At 49.9% G+C, this 20370-nt stretch overlaps 2 protein-coding genes across 3 annotated transcripts; both read left to right on the top strand.

Moving 5' to 3' along the window:
* On the top strand, positions 1-6931 carry alkbh8 (alkB homolog 8, tRNA methyltransferase). 2 transcript variants are annotated; one of them, XM_062473562.1, is made up of 12 exons: positions 1-159; positions 458-591; positions 667-767; positions 934-1065; positions 1160-1255; positions 1353-1457; positions 1756-1826; positions 3795-3901; positions 4008-4168; positions 4255-4517; positions 5589-5738; positions 6062-6931. In XM_062473562.1, exons 1-12 carry the CDS (start codon positions 25-27, stop codon positions 6701-6703), a joined length of 2097 nt encoding a protein of 698 aa, XP_062329546.1. In that variant the 5' UTR covers positions 1-24; the 3' UTR covers positions 6704-6931. The 2 variants fall into 2 exon arrangements, with proteins under 2 accessions (XP_062329546.1, XP_062329547.1); XM_062473563.1 differs by having other exon boundaries at positions 23-159; positions 439-591.
* Positions 6932-8627: 1696 nt separating this feature from the next.
* Positions 8628-19042, top strand: cwf19l2 (CWF19 like cell cycle control factor 2). Its single transcript, XM_062473512.1, has 12 exons — positions 8628-8778; positions 9709-9819; positions 9971-10099; positions 10307-10426; positions 10978-11097; positions 11610-11703; positions 13376-13491; positions 13937-14684; positions 14759-14966; positions 17027-17071; positions 17117-17219; positions 18938-19042. The coding sequence occupies exons 1-12, from the start codon at positions 8686-8688 to the stop codon at positions 19040-19042; spliced, it is 1992 nt and encodes a 663-aa protein (XP_062329496.1). The 5' UTR covers positions 8628-8685.
* The last annotated feature ends 1328 nt before the right edge of the window (positions 19043-20370 follow it).

Raw genomic sequence — 20370 nt, 5'->3', positions numbered from 1 at the left:
CAGGCGGACACTGGTAGTTGTAGCATGGAGCCCTGTTTAGAAAACGTCAAATCGTCAAGAAAAAGTAAAGAGGAAAAGAAACTCCTCCGGAAACAAATTAAGGCCAGTCATGTTTTACTGAAACATGAGGGCATAAGTACAGTATCTCAGCCCACACAGGTAATATATTCGATTTGTTGACAGGAGAGTCAAGCCAGCTTCTATGTACACAGTAGAGGAGCTAGCTCAACCAGCTAGATAGCTCTCCCCAAAGTTACTTGCATGTATGCTCTACTTAACTATTTAGTGTGGTGCTCTTAAATTACAATTGCAGCTGACATTCACAACTATGTAGAGGCTAAATATGTTCACTCTAGCTAGCCACGATATTCAGTTAGTACTGTAAAATGTACAGATTAAATAACTGAACACTGTTTACTGAAGAAGTCATGTGGACAGATATGCTCTGACCCTTCAGAGTCTGGTGGTCGCTAACGGTGGGCTTGGCAATGGAGTGAGTCGCGAACAGCTGTTAGCAGTCCTAAAGGAAGGGGGGGAGGTAGAGACCCTCGTCATGCCCCCACACAAACCCTACGCCTTAGTCACCTACAGGTAGGGACGGGTGCCTGTTGTAGACATCTTGTTCGGAAGCGTGACGAGGTTCCTCACGTTCAGTCTTGCCCGCAGGTCGCAGGACTGCGCTCAGAGAGCACACGCCCTCCTTAACAGTAGACAGCTGTGCTGCGGAGACCATAGTGTTGCTCTGTATCTCAGCTTTATCGACTCAGGTAAAGGAGGGGGGGGGGGGGGGGGGGAGGTTAGCTTTTCGCGGGTGGACTGTATTTATACCCAAGAAGTTACTTTAACCAATTCACAATGGTTACACGTATGTGTGTGTTCCTATAGCAAGCGCTGTGTGTGTTTGTGTGTCTGTCCATCCGTCCGTCCCTGCAGTGGCCAGCGAGAGGGAGGCGTGTGTGTCCCTTCCCCCAGGGTTGCTTGTTGCAGAGGACTACGTGACTCCAGAGGAAGAGGCTGTTCTTCTGGATGCCATAGACTGGTCGTCCCACGATGATGATGTCACAGGTGAGGAATTTGATCTAAAGTGTGATGGGTCAGTTTGACACATGACAGTTACCTTTGGCTGTATCTGAGATCAAAGCTCACTCCCCCCCCGCAGCTCAGAAAGCTCTGAAGCACAGGAGAGTGAAGCATTATGGCTACGAGTTTCGCTATGACAACAACAACGTTGATAAAGACAAACCTTTGCCTGGAGGTGTGTTGATTTGGAGATCATGTTTTATGTCTTATTCTTTGGCTGGGATAATTTAGTAAGGAGTGAGTCGATATATCGTTCTCATCCCCTTTCCCAGGTCTTCCACACCCGTGCGTATCAGTTCTGGAAAGATGTATGAATGATGGTCATGTTTCCTCTATGCCAGACCAGTTGACAGTAAACCAGTACCAGTCTGGACAAGGTTAGTTCCTAACCGTAAGAATCACCTTCTTTACCCAAGTTTGGGTCTTACTGCTGTAAAGTTAGCCAAAAATGCTGTGATATGGCTGAGCAATTTAGGTGCAGTGCTCGATGTGACCACAGGAGGGCAGCATAGCGCTTTATGTCAAAAAATACTCTGAAACCATAAATTGGTAGAATCCTAGTAAAGCAATATCTGGTTTTCGAGATACTTTTAATTGACTTTTAGTTAACAACATTTATGGTGTTTTGTTTTCAATAAAGTGTGTTTGTGTGTGTTTGTGTGTGTGTTGCTCCAGGAATCCCTCCTCACGTGGATACTCACTCTGCCTTTGAGGACTCAATCCTCTCCCTAAGTCTGGGAGCCAAGGTAAAAATAGCTGTTGTGTGTGTGTGTGAGAGAGAGAGTTTTCCCTAGGGTGTGCATGTGCATCACTTCGATCAATCAGTCAAAAGTCCACCAACACTTAAGTGTATATGAGATATTGAGGGTCTGGATGAGTCATTCATCCCAGGGGAATAGGGCTGAGTAGTTTCTCACAAATGTGACCTGAGGTGTGTATGTGTGTGTGTGTATGACTTCAATATTAGAAGGTATGGCTTGGGATATGGACAAGCTTTCATCACAGAAAAACATTTGGTCCCATCCTGCTCTCACTCTGTCATACACACACACACACACACAAACACAGACGCACACACAGACGCACAGAATCACACACAGTTAAAGAGCTTTTCAGTGTCCAGAGTTTTCAAAGTTCCACAGAGGGTGTTGGCTGTCTAATGGAGTGTGTGTGTGTGTCTGCAACAGGAACGTATGTGTGTGCTGGGAAGGGTCTCACAAGGACATGCACGCACACACACACACACACACACACACACACACACACACACACACACACACACACACACACACACCCTCTCCATGGGAAAGTTCCATCTCATAGATTGATTTGATGACGCGTGTCTTTAAGGAGATAACTTAGTTCCTTTGGTAATGAGAAAGAGAGATAACTGAGCGAGAGAGGTTGGGCTAGGGTTGGGGGGGGCTGGAGGGGGGCTTCAGTGCTGTGTCTCAGTGACAGGAGGGACTGTTTTGTTCTAGAAGCGACATGGTGAGTCGGGGGGGGGGGGGGATTTAAATGTGACTCTCGTCTGCTCTGCCGTGTCTTCAGAGCAGGGTTGTCGTTAGCAACAGCCTGCCCTCTGTCAACTCATCAATCAACTAACCGCAAAGCAGATGGTGTGTGTGATGTCACACCTGTGTGTGGTCATGTCTGGGTGGTTGTGTGTCTGCTTTTGTAAGCCATTCCAAAGGGAAGTTCTCTCTCTGGAGTACGCTGTCTGGATTGATGCTCCTGATGAGGACATGGTGTCTCTGTGAGACAGCAGGCGGTTTAGAAGGACGTGTCTTTGTGTCCCTGAGGTTGGGATGAAACAGGAAAACATCGGCTGTTTGGAGTGATCGTTGTAGCACTGTGTCTCCACAATTCTACTGAATCGTCCATCTTGTGTAATTGGTTTGCTCTTGATAATGTCCGTTGCTTGAACTGGGCTCAGCTTTGTGTGTGTGTGTGTGTTTATATGTTTCAAGTAGCAAGGGGGCTCAGTTCTGTGTGTGTGTTGGGGTGTGTTGTGTGTGAGAGAGTGATGAATTGCTGAGTGTTGTAGCGTAGCATAGCTGTCGGGAGCAGAATTGATTTGGTCACAGTCCACCGGACTCATTGATTGGTTGAATCTCCCCGAAGGTTCGCGGACCAGGAAGAAAGCACAGGTCTGTCATCTGGCCAACAAGTGTGTGTGTGCGTTCGTGCTTGGACGTGGCCCAGGCACACTTGCACTCATAAATAAATTAGACCTTTTTACAACCTTCTATCGTTGGATAGAAAAGTGATGCAAAGGTTATGATCAGTCGTTCTCTCTCTCTCTCTCTCTCTCTCTCTCTCTCTCTCTCTCTCTCTCTCTCTCTCTCTCTCTCTCTCTCTCTCTCTCTCTCTCTCTCTCTCTCTCTCTCTCTCTTACACACACACACACAGACAGCCTCCTCTTCGAGTAGAGTAGATGAGAGGGCTGCACTGTCTTTCTGGAGCTCAGGTGTGTGTGTGTGGAGGTTTGTCTCTGGGACTGGGAGATGAGAGTTCAAAATAGCCAGCCACGCTCCAGCGTTGCCCTCTGTCCAGCTCCAAACTGTCTGTGACTCAGTCTGGTCTCCAGGCCATGTTTCTGTAGCGCGGTCCCTCTGCCTCACTGCTGTCCCTCTGCCTCACTGCTGATACGTCTCCCTCGTCTCACTTCCTCTAATGTCACCTGACTGTGACATCACTCCTGTCGCCCCCAGACTGTGATGGAGTTCCGGCACCCCGACGGTCGCCAGGTTGCCGTGGTGTTGCCAGGGCGGAGCCTCTTGGTGATGAAGGGAGAGAGCAGATCCCTGTGGACTCATGGGTGAGAGATGGCCAGACAGAAAGAGAGAGAAAGGCCGAGAGAAACAGGGAGAGATCAGTGAAGGAGTGTTAGGCGTGGTTAGGTCACCCTGTCCTCTGCTCCCCAGGATCACCCCCAGGAAGTTTGATGTGGTCCCGGCCTGCGACCCACAATCCCGTGCCGCCGTGACCTCTGACCTCAGTAACCATGGTAACTTGACCCTGAGCAAGAGGGGCACCAGGACCTCCCTGACCTTCCGGAAGATCCGCTTCACCCCATGTGACTGTGGTGAGCTCCCCTGTGTGTATGGGATTTATTGTGTGTGTGTGTGTGTGAGCGATAGGTAAAGACCAACCATCTCTCTGTCTCCACAGCCTTCCCCTCCGCCTGCGACAGCCAGCGCCCCGCCCCCGCCTCGCCCCCCTCCCTCCCCCGCTGCCCCTCCGAGGCCGCTCGTCTGGAGGAGCAGTACGTGCACCGCGTCTACGACAGCATCGCCGCCCACTTCAGCGGCACGCGCCACTCCCCCTGGCCGCGCGTCTGCCACTTCCTGGCCGCGCTCCCGCCCGGAAGCCTCGTGGCCGACGTGGGCTGCGGCAACGGGAAGTACCTGGGGGTCAACCCGGACGTGATCACGGTGAGCCTGCGGGCGGGCGTCCGTAATCGTACGTTTGTAGCGCCTGTTGGTAAACCAGAGATCAGTCCAGGTGCAGAGTCACATGATCTGCTGAGAGGGAAGAGAGAGGGTTCTGGTGGAGGTTCTGAGCGGCGGTCTACCAGGGTACTGTTGACAACGACTCATTTAAATTAGCCCAGACTCCTGGTCCCCTGGCCCATTAACACCGGCTACTTTGAAAGCTTCTAATTGAAATGAAAAATTTGACCTTTGTATAGCTATCATTGTGTCTGAGAGAGAGAGAGAGATGTACAAGTTGTGAATCTAAGTGGTGTGTATTTAATGAGGTGTGTGTGGGGGGCACCAGTGTGTGTTTTAACAGCAGGAAATATCCCGCAGCCTCTCCCCGGACCCCCTCTCTGTAGGCTGGAGCGAGTGACTCAGGAAACAGGAAACATAATTACATTTCTCCCTGAGCACAAGTTTTATTGAAAATATTATGGCTATCAATTTCCCCTTCCTAACACTCCCCCTTCCACTCGCGTACCTCTCTCTTTCATTCTCTCTATTTTATTCTCTTTCATTCTCTCTATCAATCTCTCTCTTTCATTCTCTCTGTCTCTCTTTTTCATTCCCTCTCTTTCATTCTCTCATCCTACTCCCCCACTCCCTTCACTGTCTCTGCCACCCCCCCCCCTATCTCTCTCTTCCTCCACTCCATCCAGCTCTTGTGAGTTCTTGTGGCTGGAGCTACATTAATGTATCCAGTCTTTCATTATGTGGGCTAAGTAGGCTGACCTGATAAGGACTGCTTCATTATGGTGACTCCCTGCAGACATGTGCAGCCGCAGGCCCTCACAGATCTGGGACCAGCTGTCGTGCCTCGTAATAAAAGCTCTGGTTGGAGAACAGACATAAGCACGGATCTGAGACCAGCTCTTGACACCTTAAAGGGTCAGGTCAATGCTACATGCATGTTCACGCCAGGGAAGTCGTTACACTCTGAGCTATAGTTTAGTTGTAGACAAAATATCCCCTCAGGTGACTCGTGAGGTGGAACAGTGTGTTAATGTGTGTGTGTGTGTCCTGTAGGTGGGCTGTGACCACAGCAGTGTGCTGGTCCAGATCTGCTTAGAGAGAGGACACTTGGCGTTTGTGTCGGACGCCCTCAGTGTTCCCCTACGCAGCGAGATCTACGACGCCTGCATCTCCATAGCTGTCATACACCACTTCTCCACACAGGCAAGTGTGTGCGCGCACACGTACACACACACACACGGCTCAGTAAGATCTGATCACGTACAGATTGCTATCCTGTCCTCCTCTCGTACAACAATGGAGGTCATCCCACATTATGTGTATGATCGTTCTCCTTATGGCTTGTCCTAAAAATGAAAGCAGTCTCGTTAGAGCACTAATTGAATTACCTGTTATATGACGGCTGTGTGTGTGTGTGTGTATTTAATGACGGACGTGTGTGTCGTTAATGATGAGCGTTTGGTTGTGTGTGTGTGCGTGTTTTTAATGATGTGTTTTCTGCTGTGTGTGTGCGTGCGTGCGTGTAGGAGCGGAGGTTGGCGGCGGTAAGGGAGCTAACCAGGCTGTTGAAGCCGGGAGGCAGGGCCCTGATCTACGTCTGGGCTCTGGAGCAGGAGCACAACAAGCAGAGGTCCAAGTACCTCCGAGAGCCCCAGGGTCCTTCAGGCACCGCCTCGGACGCCTCCATAGTGGACTCCATTCAGGAGACTGGACGGCCCACAGGCAATGGTCAGGTCTACAAAGAGCACCCTGCTGGTACGGAGGACACCTCCGTCCAGGTGTCTCCTGGGAAAGAAAGTTCTACCAAGTTGAGTGTCCACACCAACCGCACCGCCTTCAACTCCCAGGATCTGCTTGTCCCCTGGCACCTGAAGGCCGGAGGGGAGGAAAGGAGGAGGAAAGAGGGTGTAAAGGGGGAGAATGGTGGGGGAGGAGGACCCAGAAACACTCCTGAGCCCTGTTCTAATGCTGACCTCCACACCTCTGTCTCCAGTCCTGACCCCAGCCCAAAGACCGGGCCTGTGTTCCACCGCTTTTACCACGTGTTCCAGCAGGGGGAGCTGGAGGGGCTGTGTGGCAGGGTAAGAGGGGTGAGGGTGGAGAGTAGCTACCATGACCAGGGCAACTGGTGTGTCATACTGGAGAAGACTACTGGAGACTGCTTATAACAGGACTGATGGAGAACACAACCCAGAGACTGTGCCGCCACGTTCCCTAGGAGGTATAAATAACGTTTTTTCATCCAATTGAATTTGAGAACATGCGCCTGTGCTTGTCAGAGAAACACAATTATATGGCCTAATGATGCGTTTTATCGTCACTGATTACTTTTGATGATTGGAGAAACTTGGAAAGATTACATGTCCTTCAAATAAATGTGGAGGGGATGAAAGGTTCAGGTGTTATGCATTCAGTTAAACCTTCAAACCTTCCTGGGGAGTCAGGAGGCTGAGCGGTTAGGGAATCGGGCTAGTAATCAGAAGGTTGCTGGTTCGATTCCACAGCTGTGCAAAATGATGTTGTGTCCTTGGGCAAGGCACTTCACCCTACTTGCCTCGGGGGGGGAATGTCCCTGTACTTACTGTAAGTCGCTCTGTATAAGAGCGTCTGCTAAATGACTAAATGTTCAACACGTACAGTCTTTCTGGTGTTAGCGTTGGTGCTATCTTCTTTCGCTCTGTAGTTTGCCAGAAGCAAGACTAAAGAGATAAGCAGATAATGGTTAACCCTCGTGCTGCCTTCGGGTCACATGACCCAAAGGTTCATAACGAACCATTGTTGTGTTTACCCAATTTTACCCAATACAAAAACAAATAAAAATAATTTTCTTTTAACCATTCCAATGTGGGGGGTCTGAGACAGCCCGACAGTTAAAAGAAAATGCTTCACTTTGTTTTTGTATGAGGTAAATTTGTCGCAATACGACGGTGGGTCACAATGACTGATGGGTCAGAATGACCCGAAGCTAACACAAGGGTTAAAGAGATTTGCCTCTCTACCTACCATTTTCATCTTTATTGCTATAAACTCGTATGGCACTTGTCCATTTGGGTAGGCTGGCTCTCTGTTGACTACACCTGGAAGAGAACACACACACACATTCACAGGGTAAGTTTGAAGAGGCGCAGTAAAGACAGAATGAATCCCAGGATAATAGCCTCTTGATGCTGACTGGCAAGGAGGCCGTTATGCGGTGAGCCCCTTCGATAATTGGGGAACGGCTCCCGGTAAATTACCCCTGGGCTGCCTCGGTCCATCGGGAATGAAATGCGAGCTGGCCTGTCAGTGTGGTTAAAGGCAGGCGGCCGCGGTTGGTTCCAGTGCGCCCAGTGTTTTCTCTATCGATTGCTGTGCCGCTGCGATTGTGCCTGGCTACAGAAAGGCACTTGACATTTGAGAAAATTGCACAAGGCAAGATGTGCCTACCCACCGAGTATTGATCCTACAGTAATGCACTTAAATTCTGTTTAGGCTCAGATGGTACGTGTATTGTCGGGGTCAAATGCCATTTGTCAGAGGCATTGCTGGCAGATTTGGGCCCTTAAGACGTATGACTTAAGATGTTGATGTACGAGCTGCATAGCAATTTCAGATAATGCGAACCGGTGTTGCAACAGGTGAGGTCCCCATTGAGGTCATTTTAACTGCTCTTAACCCTCGTGCTGCCTTCGGGTCACATGACCCAAAGGTTCATAACGAACCATCATTGTGTTTACCCAATTTTACCCAATACAAAAACAAATAAAAATACTTTTCTTTTAACCTTCGCAATGTGGGGGGTCTGAGACAGCCCGACGGTTAAAAGAAAATGCTTCACTTTGTTTTTGTATGCGGTAAAGTTGTCGCAATACGACGGTGGGTCACAATGACTGATGGGTCAGAACGACCCGAGGAGAACACAAGGGTTAATGATTATCTCTGTTTACAATAGCCTACGGGTTACAATGACGCTCCATGGATCAGTAGCCTACTGATCGGACATACTGTATGTCACAATTCCCGCCTCGAGAATGTGCAGTAACCCTATGGATAGTACAAGTACTAACCTGACATCGTCTGGTTCCTAGGCTAACAAAGAAACTACATTACCCAGAAACGGGGTTAAGCGTAAGGACGTTTTACGACACCAAAGCTCAGTTTACAGCTAAACATGGCAGCGTTCGGAGGTAGTTTTGAAAGCGCTAACAACATCAAGGATAAGAAGGAATATAAGCGTAAAGCAAGACAAGAGGTTCTTGAAAAGGTATTGGTTCTTTTTCTAGATATATACTGGCTTTCGCCTGTAATGTGAGAGGGTGTAAGGTCTATCTTAGCTTGCTAGGCAAGGTGCTATGAGTTAGCTAAAATGCTAACTAGCTAACCAGTTTGTGAAAGTCTGGAACACGTCAAATGTATTGAGTCTAGCTACTTTCTGTCATAAAGTGTCCTCTCAGTGTAACATGTGAGTAAATTGGCTCGTGTCTTTGTCAAAGAGACAGGAAGTGGGATAGAATAATTGAGGTAATCATGAGTTCGGGTCCACACTAGCAGACCGATAGCAGGACAAACACTGCTGAAGGGAGATAGCAGCTATGATGCAGTTGCAGGCTCACGCACTCACGCACACACGCACACACGCACACGCACGCTTACTGACGTACTTTGTCATCTTTGTAGACACTGGGAGAGGTTATCCAAGGCGATTGTTACAATGTTGTACACACACACGTATTCATAGACCCGTCTTCTTACGCTGTGATGTCTGTTATCACCGAAGCACCTGTGTTAACATTGTTTGCTTCATCAAACACACAAGGTCACAGTCTTTCACAGAGTGCGTGCGTGTGTGCACTGCAAGGTGCTTTATAGCGCCTTCTATTGGAAACGAGCGTCCTTTTGTGTTTTAGGGGCAAAAAGGAAGATTGATAGTTCTAGAAAGGAGACAAAGAGAGGAAATGCTGAGGAAACAGCCCTGTACTAACCTGCTCCCCTCTTACATTTAGTCATTTAGCAGATGCTCTTATCCAGAGCGACTTACAGTAAGTACAGGGACATTCCCCCGAGGCAAGTAGGGTGAAGTGCCTTGCCCAAGAACACAACGTCATTTGGCACGGCTGGGAATCAAACTGGCAACCTTCAGATTACTAGCCCGACTCCCTCACCGCTCAGCCATCTGACTCCCTCTTCTCCCCAGGCCAAGCAGCAGTATGAGAAGGAGGAGAGGAAGAAGGAACTGAAGAGGCAGAGAGGAGAGGACACCTGGATGCTCCCTGAAGTGGACCTCAGACTGCAGGAGATAGAGCAGGTGAGGTCAACTACGACATCACCGTGGCAACCCCTCGACCTCGGTTCCCATCGGACACGGAACCTTCCGCGATAGCGGAGAGAGAGTAGACCAGGCAAAACATTTATTTACTTAAACCTTAACCCCCTTCTTTTTTTTTCCCACACCACAGGAGGTCTCCGGAAAGGGCAAGAAGAAGAAAGAGAAGAAGTCGAAAAAGAGCAAGAAGGAGAAGAAGAAAAAGGGGAAAAAGGAGAAGAAGAGCGCAGTGGGGGGCGATGTGTCCAGCAACAGCTCAGCGGTCAGACCTCATCACACTCATGATGAAAATGTATCCTTCCGCCACGCGAAGGCAGTTAATAAGTAGTGTTGACGTTCTCTCTCTCTCTCCCTCTCTCTCTCTCTCTCTCTCTCTCTCTCTCTCTCTCTCTCTCTCTCTCTCTCTCTCTCTCTCTCTCTCTCTCTCTCTCCCCCTCCCTCTCTCCCTCTCCCTCTCTCCCCCTGCCAGGGTTCTGAGGACGAGTGGGTGGAGTCTCAGTCCCAGACGGAGGCCCCAGTCAAAGCCTGGAAGATTCCTACTGACACCAAGCCCACAGAGAGCACCTCTATCCCAGCCACAAACAACCAGGTGCGTTGGACCGTGTGCGTGTTTGATTTGACCTCCACAAAAGAGGAGGTCAATAGAGTTCCATTACTCTCATCAATACTGGGTCTCTGTCCCCAATCCCTCGTCAGTGAGACTGTCACTGATGCAAACAAATACAGAAAAAACTCACACACAACCAGTTAAGTAAGCCTCATATTAGTAATCATAGTTCCAATAATAGTCGACCTATGTGGATGTCAGCTTGTTGTGCATCCCAGAGTTCACACACACACACACACACACGCACACACACACACACACACACACACACACACACACAGTTGGGTGCATTAGTGTGGTTTAATGCACATCGATCAGTGTTGTACTTGGGAGTTCTGACCCAAAATAACGAGGTTTCTATGGAGGTCAGAGTATTTTTAAGACTGATATTGATCATTGATTTGCTATGCTCCGATGCCCCTCTCCTCTCTTGACTGCTGGGTTCCTCTCGGCGTTCTTCTGCTCTTTGTCTCTCCTCCCACTGATGATCATCTCTTTCCACCCGTCCACCCCGCCCCGCGTCCACGCTGCAGAGAGATGAATGGATGACCTTTGACTTCCTGACAATGAAAACCACGTCCACCTCTGAGAAGAGGGCGGAAAAGGAGAGGCAGAAAGAGGAGCAAAGAGAGAAGGAACGCCTTGTGGAACAGGTGGGTGTGTGTGGGTGTGTCTGTGGGTGTGTCTGGGTGTGGGTGTGTGTGGGTGTCTGTGTGTGGGTGTGTGTGTGGGTGTGTCTGGGTTTGGGTGTGTGTGGGTGTCTGTGTGTGTGGGTGTGGGTGTGTCTGTGGGTGTGTCTGGGTGTGTCTGTGTCTGGGTGTGTCTGGGTGTGTCTGTGGGTGTGTGTGTCTGTGTGTGGGTGTGTCTGTGGGTGTGTCTGGGTGTGGGTGTGTCTGGGTGTCTGTGTGTGTGGGTGTGTCTGGGTGTGGGTGGGTGTGGGTGGGTGTGTCTGGGTGTGTGTCTGTGTGTGTCTGTGGGTGGGTGTGGGTGTCTGTGTGTGGGTGGGTGGGTGGGTGTGTGTGGGTGGGTGGGTGTGTGTGGGTGGGTGGGTGGGTGGGTGTGTGTGTGTGGGTGGGTGTGTGTGTGTGTGTGTGTGTGTGTGTGTGGTATTTGACTGAAAGACGAGTACTGATATTACTTGACCATATTGTGTGTGTTTTCCCAGGCTGGCCTACACAAGTTAGAGCTGAACCCCTTCTGGAAGGACGGGGGTAGCGGTCTTCCCACGGAGGCCAATACCAACACTGCGGTACAGAAAGGTAAACACTCGGTCCTGAAACGTAACTCAACCCTGAGTGCCCTGAACTCCACCCTCTCCCAGTTCAAAGCGATGCTGGCTGCTTTCAGGACTACCCCTTTAATCATCTCCAGACTCCTCTCCCTCCCTCTTATGCTCCATCCTCCCCTTTGTCCCCCCTCACTCCCTCACTCCCTCACTCCCTCACCCCCTCACTCCCTCACTCCCTCACTCCCTCACTCCCTCACCCCCTCACACCCTCACTCCCTCACTCCCTCACTCCCTCACTCCCTCACTCCCTCACTCCCTCACACCCTCACTCCCTCACCCCCTCACCCCCTCACTCCCTCACTCCCTCACCCCCTCACCCCCTCACTCCCTCCTCCTATTTAAAGTCGTCTCAACCCTCTTCTCCTCCCAGTACACTAAACACTCTGTGTACCCTCACCTCTTTGAAATGTAGAGACCCGTTTAAACTTTAGATCTCACGTCCCATCCCTCACGCTCACTCTCTCTCTCTCTTTATGATTTATGTTTACTGCCTCTGCGCCCCTGTGCTAACCTGCTGAACTCCTCTACCCATAACCCCCCTCTGCACCGCCGACAGAGCAGCTTATCTCCTGTTTTTAGAGATGGTGTTCTTTACACACACACTTAAACGGCCAGAGTAGCTTGATGCACTGCCAACCTCCCGACCCTCACTGTAAATCTGTCCCAATATTAGGAGGCGCAAGGGGCGGGGAGGGGGGCGGGGACAAGTGGAGAAGAGAGGGGGTGAGTGGAGGGAGCATGTGCATGATTGCAAATAGAGAGAGAGAGAGAGGAGAGAGAGAGAGAGAGAGAGAGAGAGAGAGAGAGAGAGAGAGAGAGAGAGAGAGAGAGAGAGAGAGCAGATAAAATAAAATAAAAAGTTGTGTTGGTGAAAGAGACTGAAAAAGAGACTGACTCAGGGATTTAGAGAGGCTGATGCAGAAAGGAGAGAGCAAAGAGGAAGACAAAGGAAAGGGGCCCTAAGCTGACAGCAGAAGTTTGTGTGTGTGTGTGTGAGAGAGGCTTATCTCTACCCAGTATGCATGTTATTTTTCCCCCAGGAGAAGGTATGTCTCCCCGGTAAGCCTCTCTCCAACAGCATGGCATAATAAGCAGACTGAAGTACCACCACACACACACACACACACATGCACACTCACACACACTTGGATTCATCTCTGTAAATTGTATGCCAGCAGGGAATAGTGTTTACCTCATCATGCTGCATTTGATTGATTGGGGTCATAGAGAGGTATGTTTGGGGAAAGTGTGTGTCTGTATGTACACACGATGAGCAGTTTGTTTCACTAACAACTGCATTGGATCATTCTAAACGTCCCCTGATTATTAGTTGTGTGGCAGGGTCCATTCTCTGTATGGAATCAATCTGGATCTTTGATGTGAAATGTCCTTATTTAGAGACAAACTCAGGGGAGACGCAAACAGCTGGTCTCTCCAGTCAGGTGCATGATGGGATGTCTGCCTGTGAAATGAAGGAGCAGAGCTTTCCCCACAGAGGAGTTTAACTGTAGCTCTCCTCCATCCTCGACTCCCTCTCTTCTCCTGCCCCCTCCCTGTCCTCCCCCTGACCTCTCCCCACCCAACTCTCTTCCTCATCTTCCCCCTTCCTTGTCCCTCTGACCCCCCCCCCCCCTCCTCCCCAGCTGCGGTCGTAGATGACGGGGGACTGAGCTGGTTGAGGAAGAGCTACCAGAGGATGAAGGAGCAGGCAGACAGAGAGCAGCGCAGCCTGGACGCCGTGGTGTCCGAGAGATATGGCGTGAGACACATACACACACACAGGCATGCACACACACACACAGGCATGCACACACACACACAGGCAGGCACACACACACGCACACGCCACCTGTGTATACATTCTCACAGGCAAACATACACTTGCCGTTTATTTAGTACATTGTGGTACACACCAACACTTTGGCTCTAATACTTTCTTGCAGACTTTATGCGCATTGCGAACACACACACACTCTCACTCACACACTCTCACACACACACTATCTCCTTGGTTAAGTCCCTCCCTGCAGTGTCAGCATTTGTGTCTAAAGTCGACAGGAGAAATCTTTCCGCTTGTCAGAAACAGAGGCACACACCGCTATGCACCAAGGGAAATTACTGCTCACCTGTGTGTGTGTGTGCGCGTGTGTGCGTGCGTGTGTGCGTGTGTGCTCTTGGGTGCGTGCATGTTTCACTCCCTGCAGTCCATGGAACAATTTCAAAAGAGGCTGGATGAGGCTGAGAGAGCGGTTTATGGAGAGAGGAGAGGAGAGGGGGAGGGGATGTGGAGAGGGGGAAGAGGGGGGTGGAGGAGAGGAGGAGGAGAGGGGATGCAGAGAGGGGGAAGAGGGGGATGGAGGAGAGGAGATGACGAGGGAATGGGCAAAGAGAGGTGGAGGAGAAGAGAGGGAGATGGGATAGACGGAGAGAGTTGGAGGAGACCGAATGTGGAGCGTGGCTTTCCGGCTAGGGATGAAGAGAGGGATGGCAGAAGAGAGGAGAGAGGGAGGGAGAGGGATAGAGAGAGTCAAGGGCAGAGAGATGTGGAGCGTGATAGAGGTTGTGATGGGGAGAGAGAGAGGGAGAGATACAGGGATAGAGAAAGAGAGAGGTTTGGAGACAGAGAGAGGGATAGAGACAGAGAAAGAGAGAGGGATGGAGACAGAGAAAGAGAGAGGGATGGAGAAAGAGAGAGAGATAGAGACAGAGAAAGAGAGAGGGATGGAGACAGAGAAAGAGAGAGGGATGGAGATAGAGAGAGGGATAGAGACAGAGATGGAGAGAGAGACCGTGACAGACCCAGGGGAGCTCCAGGGAGGCCCCAGCACAAGGACCGCCAAGCCCACCGAGAGGGCTCCTCTCCTGGGTCGGGCCGGTCCCAAATGCCCCTCTCCCTTGGATCTCTGAAAAGCCGCTTCCTCAAACCCTGTGAGGATGAGGATGATGAGAGAGGTGAGTAGAAGCCTGCAGAGGGAACATTCCAGATCTTCCAGACTGTCTTCCCCAACACCTCCTCTCCTCTCCAGGTCCAGCCCCAGCTTCCACCAAACCCCCTGCCACCTTCCTCAAACCCAGCTCCGATGATGAGGCTCCAGATCAGAGGACAGCCAGAGCAGCCTGGATGAAGGGCGGCTCAAGGCAGGAGCCTGTTCCTGGAGAACCAGACCAGGAGCAAGCCACACCCTCTCCAGACGAAGATCCACGTGACAGCAAAGCAGCTGTGGCCTCACCCAGGTCAGAAAACTAAAAAAATAAAAAAAATAAAAAAAGAAATGAATAATCTCCTCTAATCTGATTTTCCTGTCTGTTGTCATGGCCAATCCCTCCTGAGAATGCCTTTAGATATCATCCATTTGTCTTCCTGGCCCAGTTCAAGTCTAACCTTCAAGCTGTGCTCTTAATGGCCAGCCTGACCTCTTCACCAAGATAGAGGATCCCACAAGATTCTCTGAATATCCGAACTCTGCACCCTCACTCATTTATACTCTTCTTCAAGTTGAAGAAGTTTTACACACACACATACACACTCTCTCTCTGTCTTTCAGTCTCTCTCTTTCACTCTCTCTCTCTCACTCTCTCTCACTCTCTATTTCTCTCTCGTTCTTTACATTACATTTAGTCATTTAGCAGACGCTCTTATCCAGAGCGACTTACAGTAAGTACAGGGACATTCCCCCGAGGCAAGTAGGGTGAAGTGCCTTGCCCAAGGACACACATCATTTGGCACAGCCGGGAATCGAACTGGCAACCTTCTGATTACTAGCCCGATTCCCTAACTGCTCAGCCACCTGACTCTTTCTCTCTCTGTCTCTCTCTCTCTCTCTATTTCTCCCTCTCTCTCCTCCTGACCCTATCTGCTCTTTGAGGAAACTTTCCCATTTCTTCATCCAGACTATTTAGAATGGCGTCACAGATGAGTCTCCCGTCCTCCTCCCATCCCAGTCGCTCTCCTCCTCCCATCCCAGTCGCTCTCCTCCTCCTCCCATCCCATTCGCTCCCCTCCTCCTCCCATCCCAGTCGCTCTCCTCCTCCCATCCCATTCGCTCTCCTCCTCCTCCCATCCCAGTCGCTCTCCTCCTCCTCCCATCCCAGTCGCTCTCCTCCTCCTCCCATCCCAGTCGCTCTCCTCCTCCCATCCCAGTCGCTCTCCTCCTCCTCCCACCCCAGTCGCTCTCCTCCCATCCCAGTCGCTCTCCTCCTCCTCCCACCCCAGTCGCTCTCCTCCTCCTCCCATCCCAGTCGCTCTCCTCCTCCTCCCATCCCAGTCGCTCTCCTCCTCCTCCCACCCGTCGCTCTCCTCCTCCTCCCATCCCAGTCGCTCTCCTCCTCCTCCCATCCCAGTCGCTCTCCTCCTCCCATCCCAGTCGCTCTCCTCCTCCTCCCATCCCAGTCGCTCTCCTCCTCCTCCTCCCATCCCAGTCGCTCTCCTCCTCCTCCTCCCATCCCAGTCGCTCTCCTCCTCCTCCTCCCATCCCAGTCGCTCTCCTCCTCCTCCTCCCATCCCAGTCGCTCTCCTCCTCCTCCCATCCCAGTCGCTCTCCTCCTCCCATCCCAGTCGCTCCCCTCCTCCTCCCATCCCAGTCGCTCCCCTCCTCCTCCCATCCCAGTCGCTCTCCTCCTCCCATCCCAGTCGCTCTCCTCCTCCTCCTCCTCCTCCCATCCCAGTCGCTCTCCTCCTCCTCCCATCCCAGTCGTTCTCCTCCTCCTCCTCCCACCCCAGTCGCTCTCCTCGTCCACCTGGCAGCCAGTCATCCGGGGTCACTTGATCTCTCCCAAGCACCATCAAACATCCAAATGATCCATGATGTTCATATACCACTACCCTACTTTCTGTCTCTCTCAATCTCTCACTCACTCTCACTCTCTCTCTCCCCTCTCTCTCTCTCTCTCTCTCTCTCTCTCTCTCTCTCTCTCTCTCATATCCACATTTACCCCCCCTGTTCCTCTCCATCATTACCTTGTCATTAGCTTAGTCATTAAGGTAAACCTGAAAGCCCCCAAAAAACCTCCGGCATGAAATTAATCTTTTGTTTCGTACCAGATGGAAATGAGGCTATTAGGCTGGGGGGGGGGGGCTTCAGGGACAGAGTAATGCTCTTGCCTCTCAGGGAGAACTAAGTGGAACACAGCCTGTTGGGGGATTGATTTTGGAGCTGCCGTTCTCCGGGACAGCTTCTTGATGAATCCTCGGATCCCTTCGCTCGGCAAAGGGCATCCTGGGCTCACTCCTCCCTATGCCCCGCCCCCAGGTCAGAGCCCTGCTCACTCACGTCCTCCCTATTCCCCGCCCCCAGGTCAGAGCCCTGCTCACTCACGTCCTCCCTATGCCCCGCCCCCAGGTCAGAGCCCTGCTCACTCACATCCTCCCTATGCCCCGCCCCCAGGTCAGAGAGTGAGAGTGAGGAAGAGGAGGTGCCGCTGCTGTCAGATGAGGAGATGAACAGATTGGGGGCCAAGCTGGTCAAGGCGGAGATCATGGGCAACACGGTGAGGTCATCCAGGAGGCTGTCAAATACATCATGCTGGCTATCAAATACATCATGATGGCTGGCTATCAAATACATCATGCTGGCTATCAAATACATCATGATGGCTGGCTATCAAATACATCATGCTATCTATCAAATACATCATGATGACTGGCTATCAAATACATCATGCTGGCTATCAAATACATCATGCTGGCTGGCTATCAAATACATCATGCTGGCTATCAAATACATCATGCTGGCTATCAAATACATCATACTGGCTATCAAATACATCATGCTGGCTATCAAATACATCATGCTGGCTGGCTATCAAATACATCATGCTGGCTATCAAATACATCATGCTGGCTATCAAATACATCCTAAAGTCTAACAAATGCATCATACAGGCTGTGAAATTCACCACACAGGCTATTAAATACATCATGCATTCTGTTACACATACAAGCATCATATATATTAATACAATCACATAATCAAATACGTAATAATGGCACCAAACACAAATTCATTAGTAAATAGTTATTGATCAGATGGACACGAGTAACTATCCATCTGGATGCTGTTCAAACACACTTTCTCTCTTTCTCACTCACTCACTCACTCACTCACTCACTCACTCATGTACACACACACACACACACACACACACACAAGTTTAACTGATCATTGAGATGTCAGATGGAGGATTGATGGACTTCCGCGTGTCAGCGATAGTTAAGTGCCTTTTAACAGTGAAGCACTTGGCTCCTGTATCTGGAAGAAGAACTACATTGGCATCTGTCACTCAAGACCGTCTTTAAGTGGTGTGTGTGTGTGTGTGTGTGTGTGTGTGTGTGTGTGTGTGTGTGTGGTGAAGGGCCAGAGAGCCTGTCAGTAGACAATACAACAAGACACACACACCATCCCTAGTGGCTTCCTCTGTTGTTTTCCCTTATTAATGTATGCACTTCTCACAGAGAGAGATTTAGACACAGAGACACACACAGAGAGAGAGAGACAGAGAGAGAGACAGAGAGAGAGACAGAGAGAGACACAGAGAGAGACACAGAGAGAGAGAGAGACACAGAGAGAGAGAGACACAGAGAGAGAGAGAGACAGAGAGAGAGAGAGACAGAGAGAGACACAGACAGAGAGACACAGACAGAGAGACACAGACAGAGAGACACAGACAGAGAGACACAGACAGAGAGAGACAGAGAGACAAAGACACAGACACATCGTCATGATCTGTGTCCGATAGTGTCATCTGTTAGTCATCAGCCAGTTATAAAGTCTTCTCTCTGCCCCCTCACACACACACACACACACACACACACATCAGTACCTGAAAACAAGTCACTGTCACAGAATTGACCCTCTTACAGCACTAGGCACTGTGCATGTGTGTGTGAGGATGAACCCGTCCTGAGGTGTGTGTGTTCATGTTCCTCAGAACCTGTCCTGAGGTGTGTGTGTGTGTGTGTTCAGGTTCCTCAGAACCCGTCCTGAGGTGTGTGTGTGTTCAGGTTCCTTAGAACTCGTCCTGAGGTGTGTGTGTGTTCATGTTCCTCAGAACTCGTCCTGAGGTGTGTGTGTGTGTGTGTTCAGGTTCCTCAGAACCCGTCCTGAGGTGTGTGTGTGTTCAGGTTCCTTAGAACTCGTCCTGAGGTGTGTGTGTGTTCAGGTTCCTCAGAACTCGTCCTGAGGTGTGTGTGTGTTCATGTTCCTCAGGCTCTGGTGGATAAACTGAAGCTGCAGCTGGAGTCGGCTCGTAAAGCCAGAGAGAACCACCACGCACGGAGAGCTGCGATGGTCGATAAGGTGAGGGAGGGATAGGGATGGGGATCGTTAATTTTTAGCGATATCGATACAATTTTCAAGACTGCTTAACGATCCAAGTCTTTATCGATACCACTATCGATACTTTTCTGGGTTGAGCTTGAGCTAACCACCATCTAAATGAATGAATTTGGCAAATGTTAAACATATAGGCTGGATAAAAGGAGCACATATTTGCACAATGGATCCTGGCTCTGGCTAAATCTACAATTGTCCACTACAGATGTACTATCCACAACCTGGATGAGTAAATAGTATAAATTACTGTTGTTGGTTGACAAAAAGTGACATTGACAAGCCATCATTGTTCAAGACTTGATGAAAAGTTTAACACGTTTCAACAAAAGGCACCTGATCTAGCTAAATGACCAGCTAACCAAACCCAAACCTTCCTTATCTCATCCCTATTTTGTTCTGTCTCTGTTATTTTTTAACAAGATGCTTAAGCAGCCTACAGAGCCATGCTCCCGGTGACTATGTTTTGAATACCCCCCCCTACAAGAAATGATCTTCGAACATATATTACACATAAATCAAATGTATTTTGTATAGCCCTTTTTACACGCAAGCATGTCACAGAGGGCTTCACATATGCCCATAGAACTGCCCCTCAACCAACCTAAACCCTCAAGGAAGACAAGGAAAAACTCCCAAAAAACTCTCAACAGGAGAGAAAAAAATAAAAAATGGAAGAAACCTTGGGAGGAGCAATTCAGAGAGGGATCCCCTCCTCCAGAGACGGTTGGTGGGAGAGAGGAGCAGAACACAGGCTAAACATAGTCATACAGTGTCGATGGGTTTTTAAAACACCAAAATCCATTACACATCACTTCGTCCTTATCTTTGGCTTTATTAAAATGTAGCCGAGCCTTTGACCGCTCAGTACGTTCAGCCATCGTAGCTAGCAACAAAATAAGAAATAAAGCGAAGTAGGGCATGAGCCAATTAAATTCTTCTTCTTTTAGTTTAAAGGCGGTTGGCAGGCCATTCAATTCAATTTAGTAATTGTATTAGACAATCGATGTACGTTTGTGCACCAGTGATTTGATTTAAATGACATAACTTCTCTCTTCTCGAGAGAGAGAGAGAGAGAGAGAGAGAGAGAGAGAGACATAAGTTACATTATATTAGCCTACCTAGTCTCGATAGCGGTATCGATAAGCTCGGACTTTATTGATCTTCGGCTTTTGAGAAATTTGGAACCGGGTCCTTACAGAACCGGGTATCGATAAAGACTCTTAGCATTCACTACACGGAAAAAAGCATTTCAGCTTGTCTCTCTATCTCCCTCTCTTTCTGTCTGTCTCTGTCCCTTTCTCGCTCTC

The sequence above is a fragment of the Osmerus eperlanus genome, chromosome 11 (genome assembly GCF_963692335.1).
Source record: "Osmerus eperlanus chromosome 11, fOsmEpe2.1, whole genome shotgun sequence".
Lineage (NCBI taxonomy): Eukaryota > Metazoa > Chordata > Actinopteri > Osmeriformes > Osmeridae > Osmerus > Osmerus eperlanus.
This window is presented reverse-complemented; position numbering and strand designations above follow the sequence as displayed.

Coding starts and splice junctions, on each gene's coding strand:
- alkbh8 (XM_062473562.1), top strand. CDS start 25: ATGGAGCCCTGTTTAGAAAACGTCAAATCGTCAAGAAAAAGTAAAGAG. Junction 768..933: donor TCTCAGCTTTATCGACTCAG/GTAAAGGAGGGG, acceptor CCGTCCCTGCAG/TGGCCAGCGAGAGGGAGGCG. Junction 1,827..3,794: donor CCCTAAGTCTGGGAGCCAAG/GTAAAAATAGCT, acceptor TGTCGCCCCCAG/ACTGTGATGGAGTTCCGGCA.
- cwf19l2 (XM_062473512.1), top strand. CDS start 8,686: ATGGCAGCGTTCGGAGGTAGTTTTGAAAGCGCTAACAACATCAAGGAT. Junction 10,100..10,306: donor TGTCCAGCAACAGCTCAGCG/GTCAGACCTCAT, acceptor TCCCCCTGCCAG/GGTTCTGAGGACGAGTGGGT. Junction 10,427..10,977: donor TCCCAGCCACAAACAACCAG/GTGCGTTGGACC, acceptor TCCACGCTGCAG/AGAGATGAATGGATGACCTT.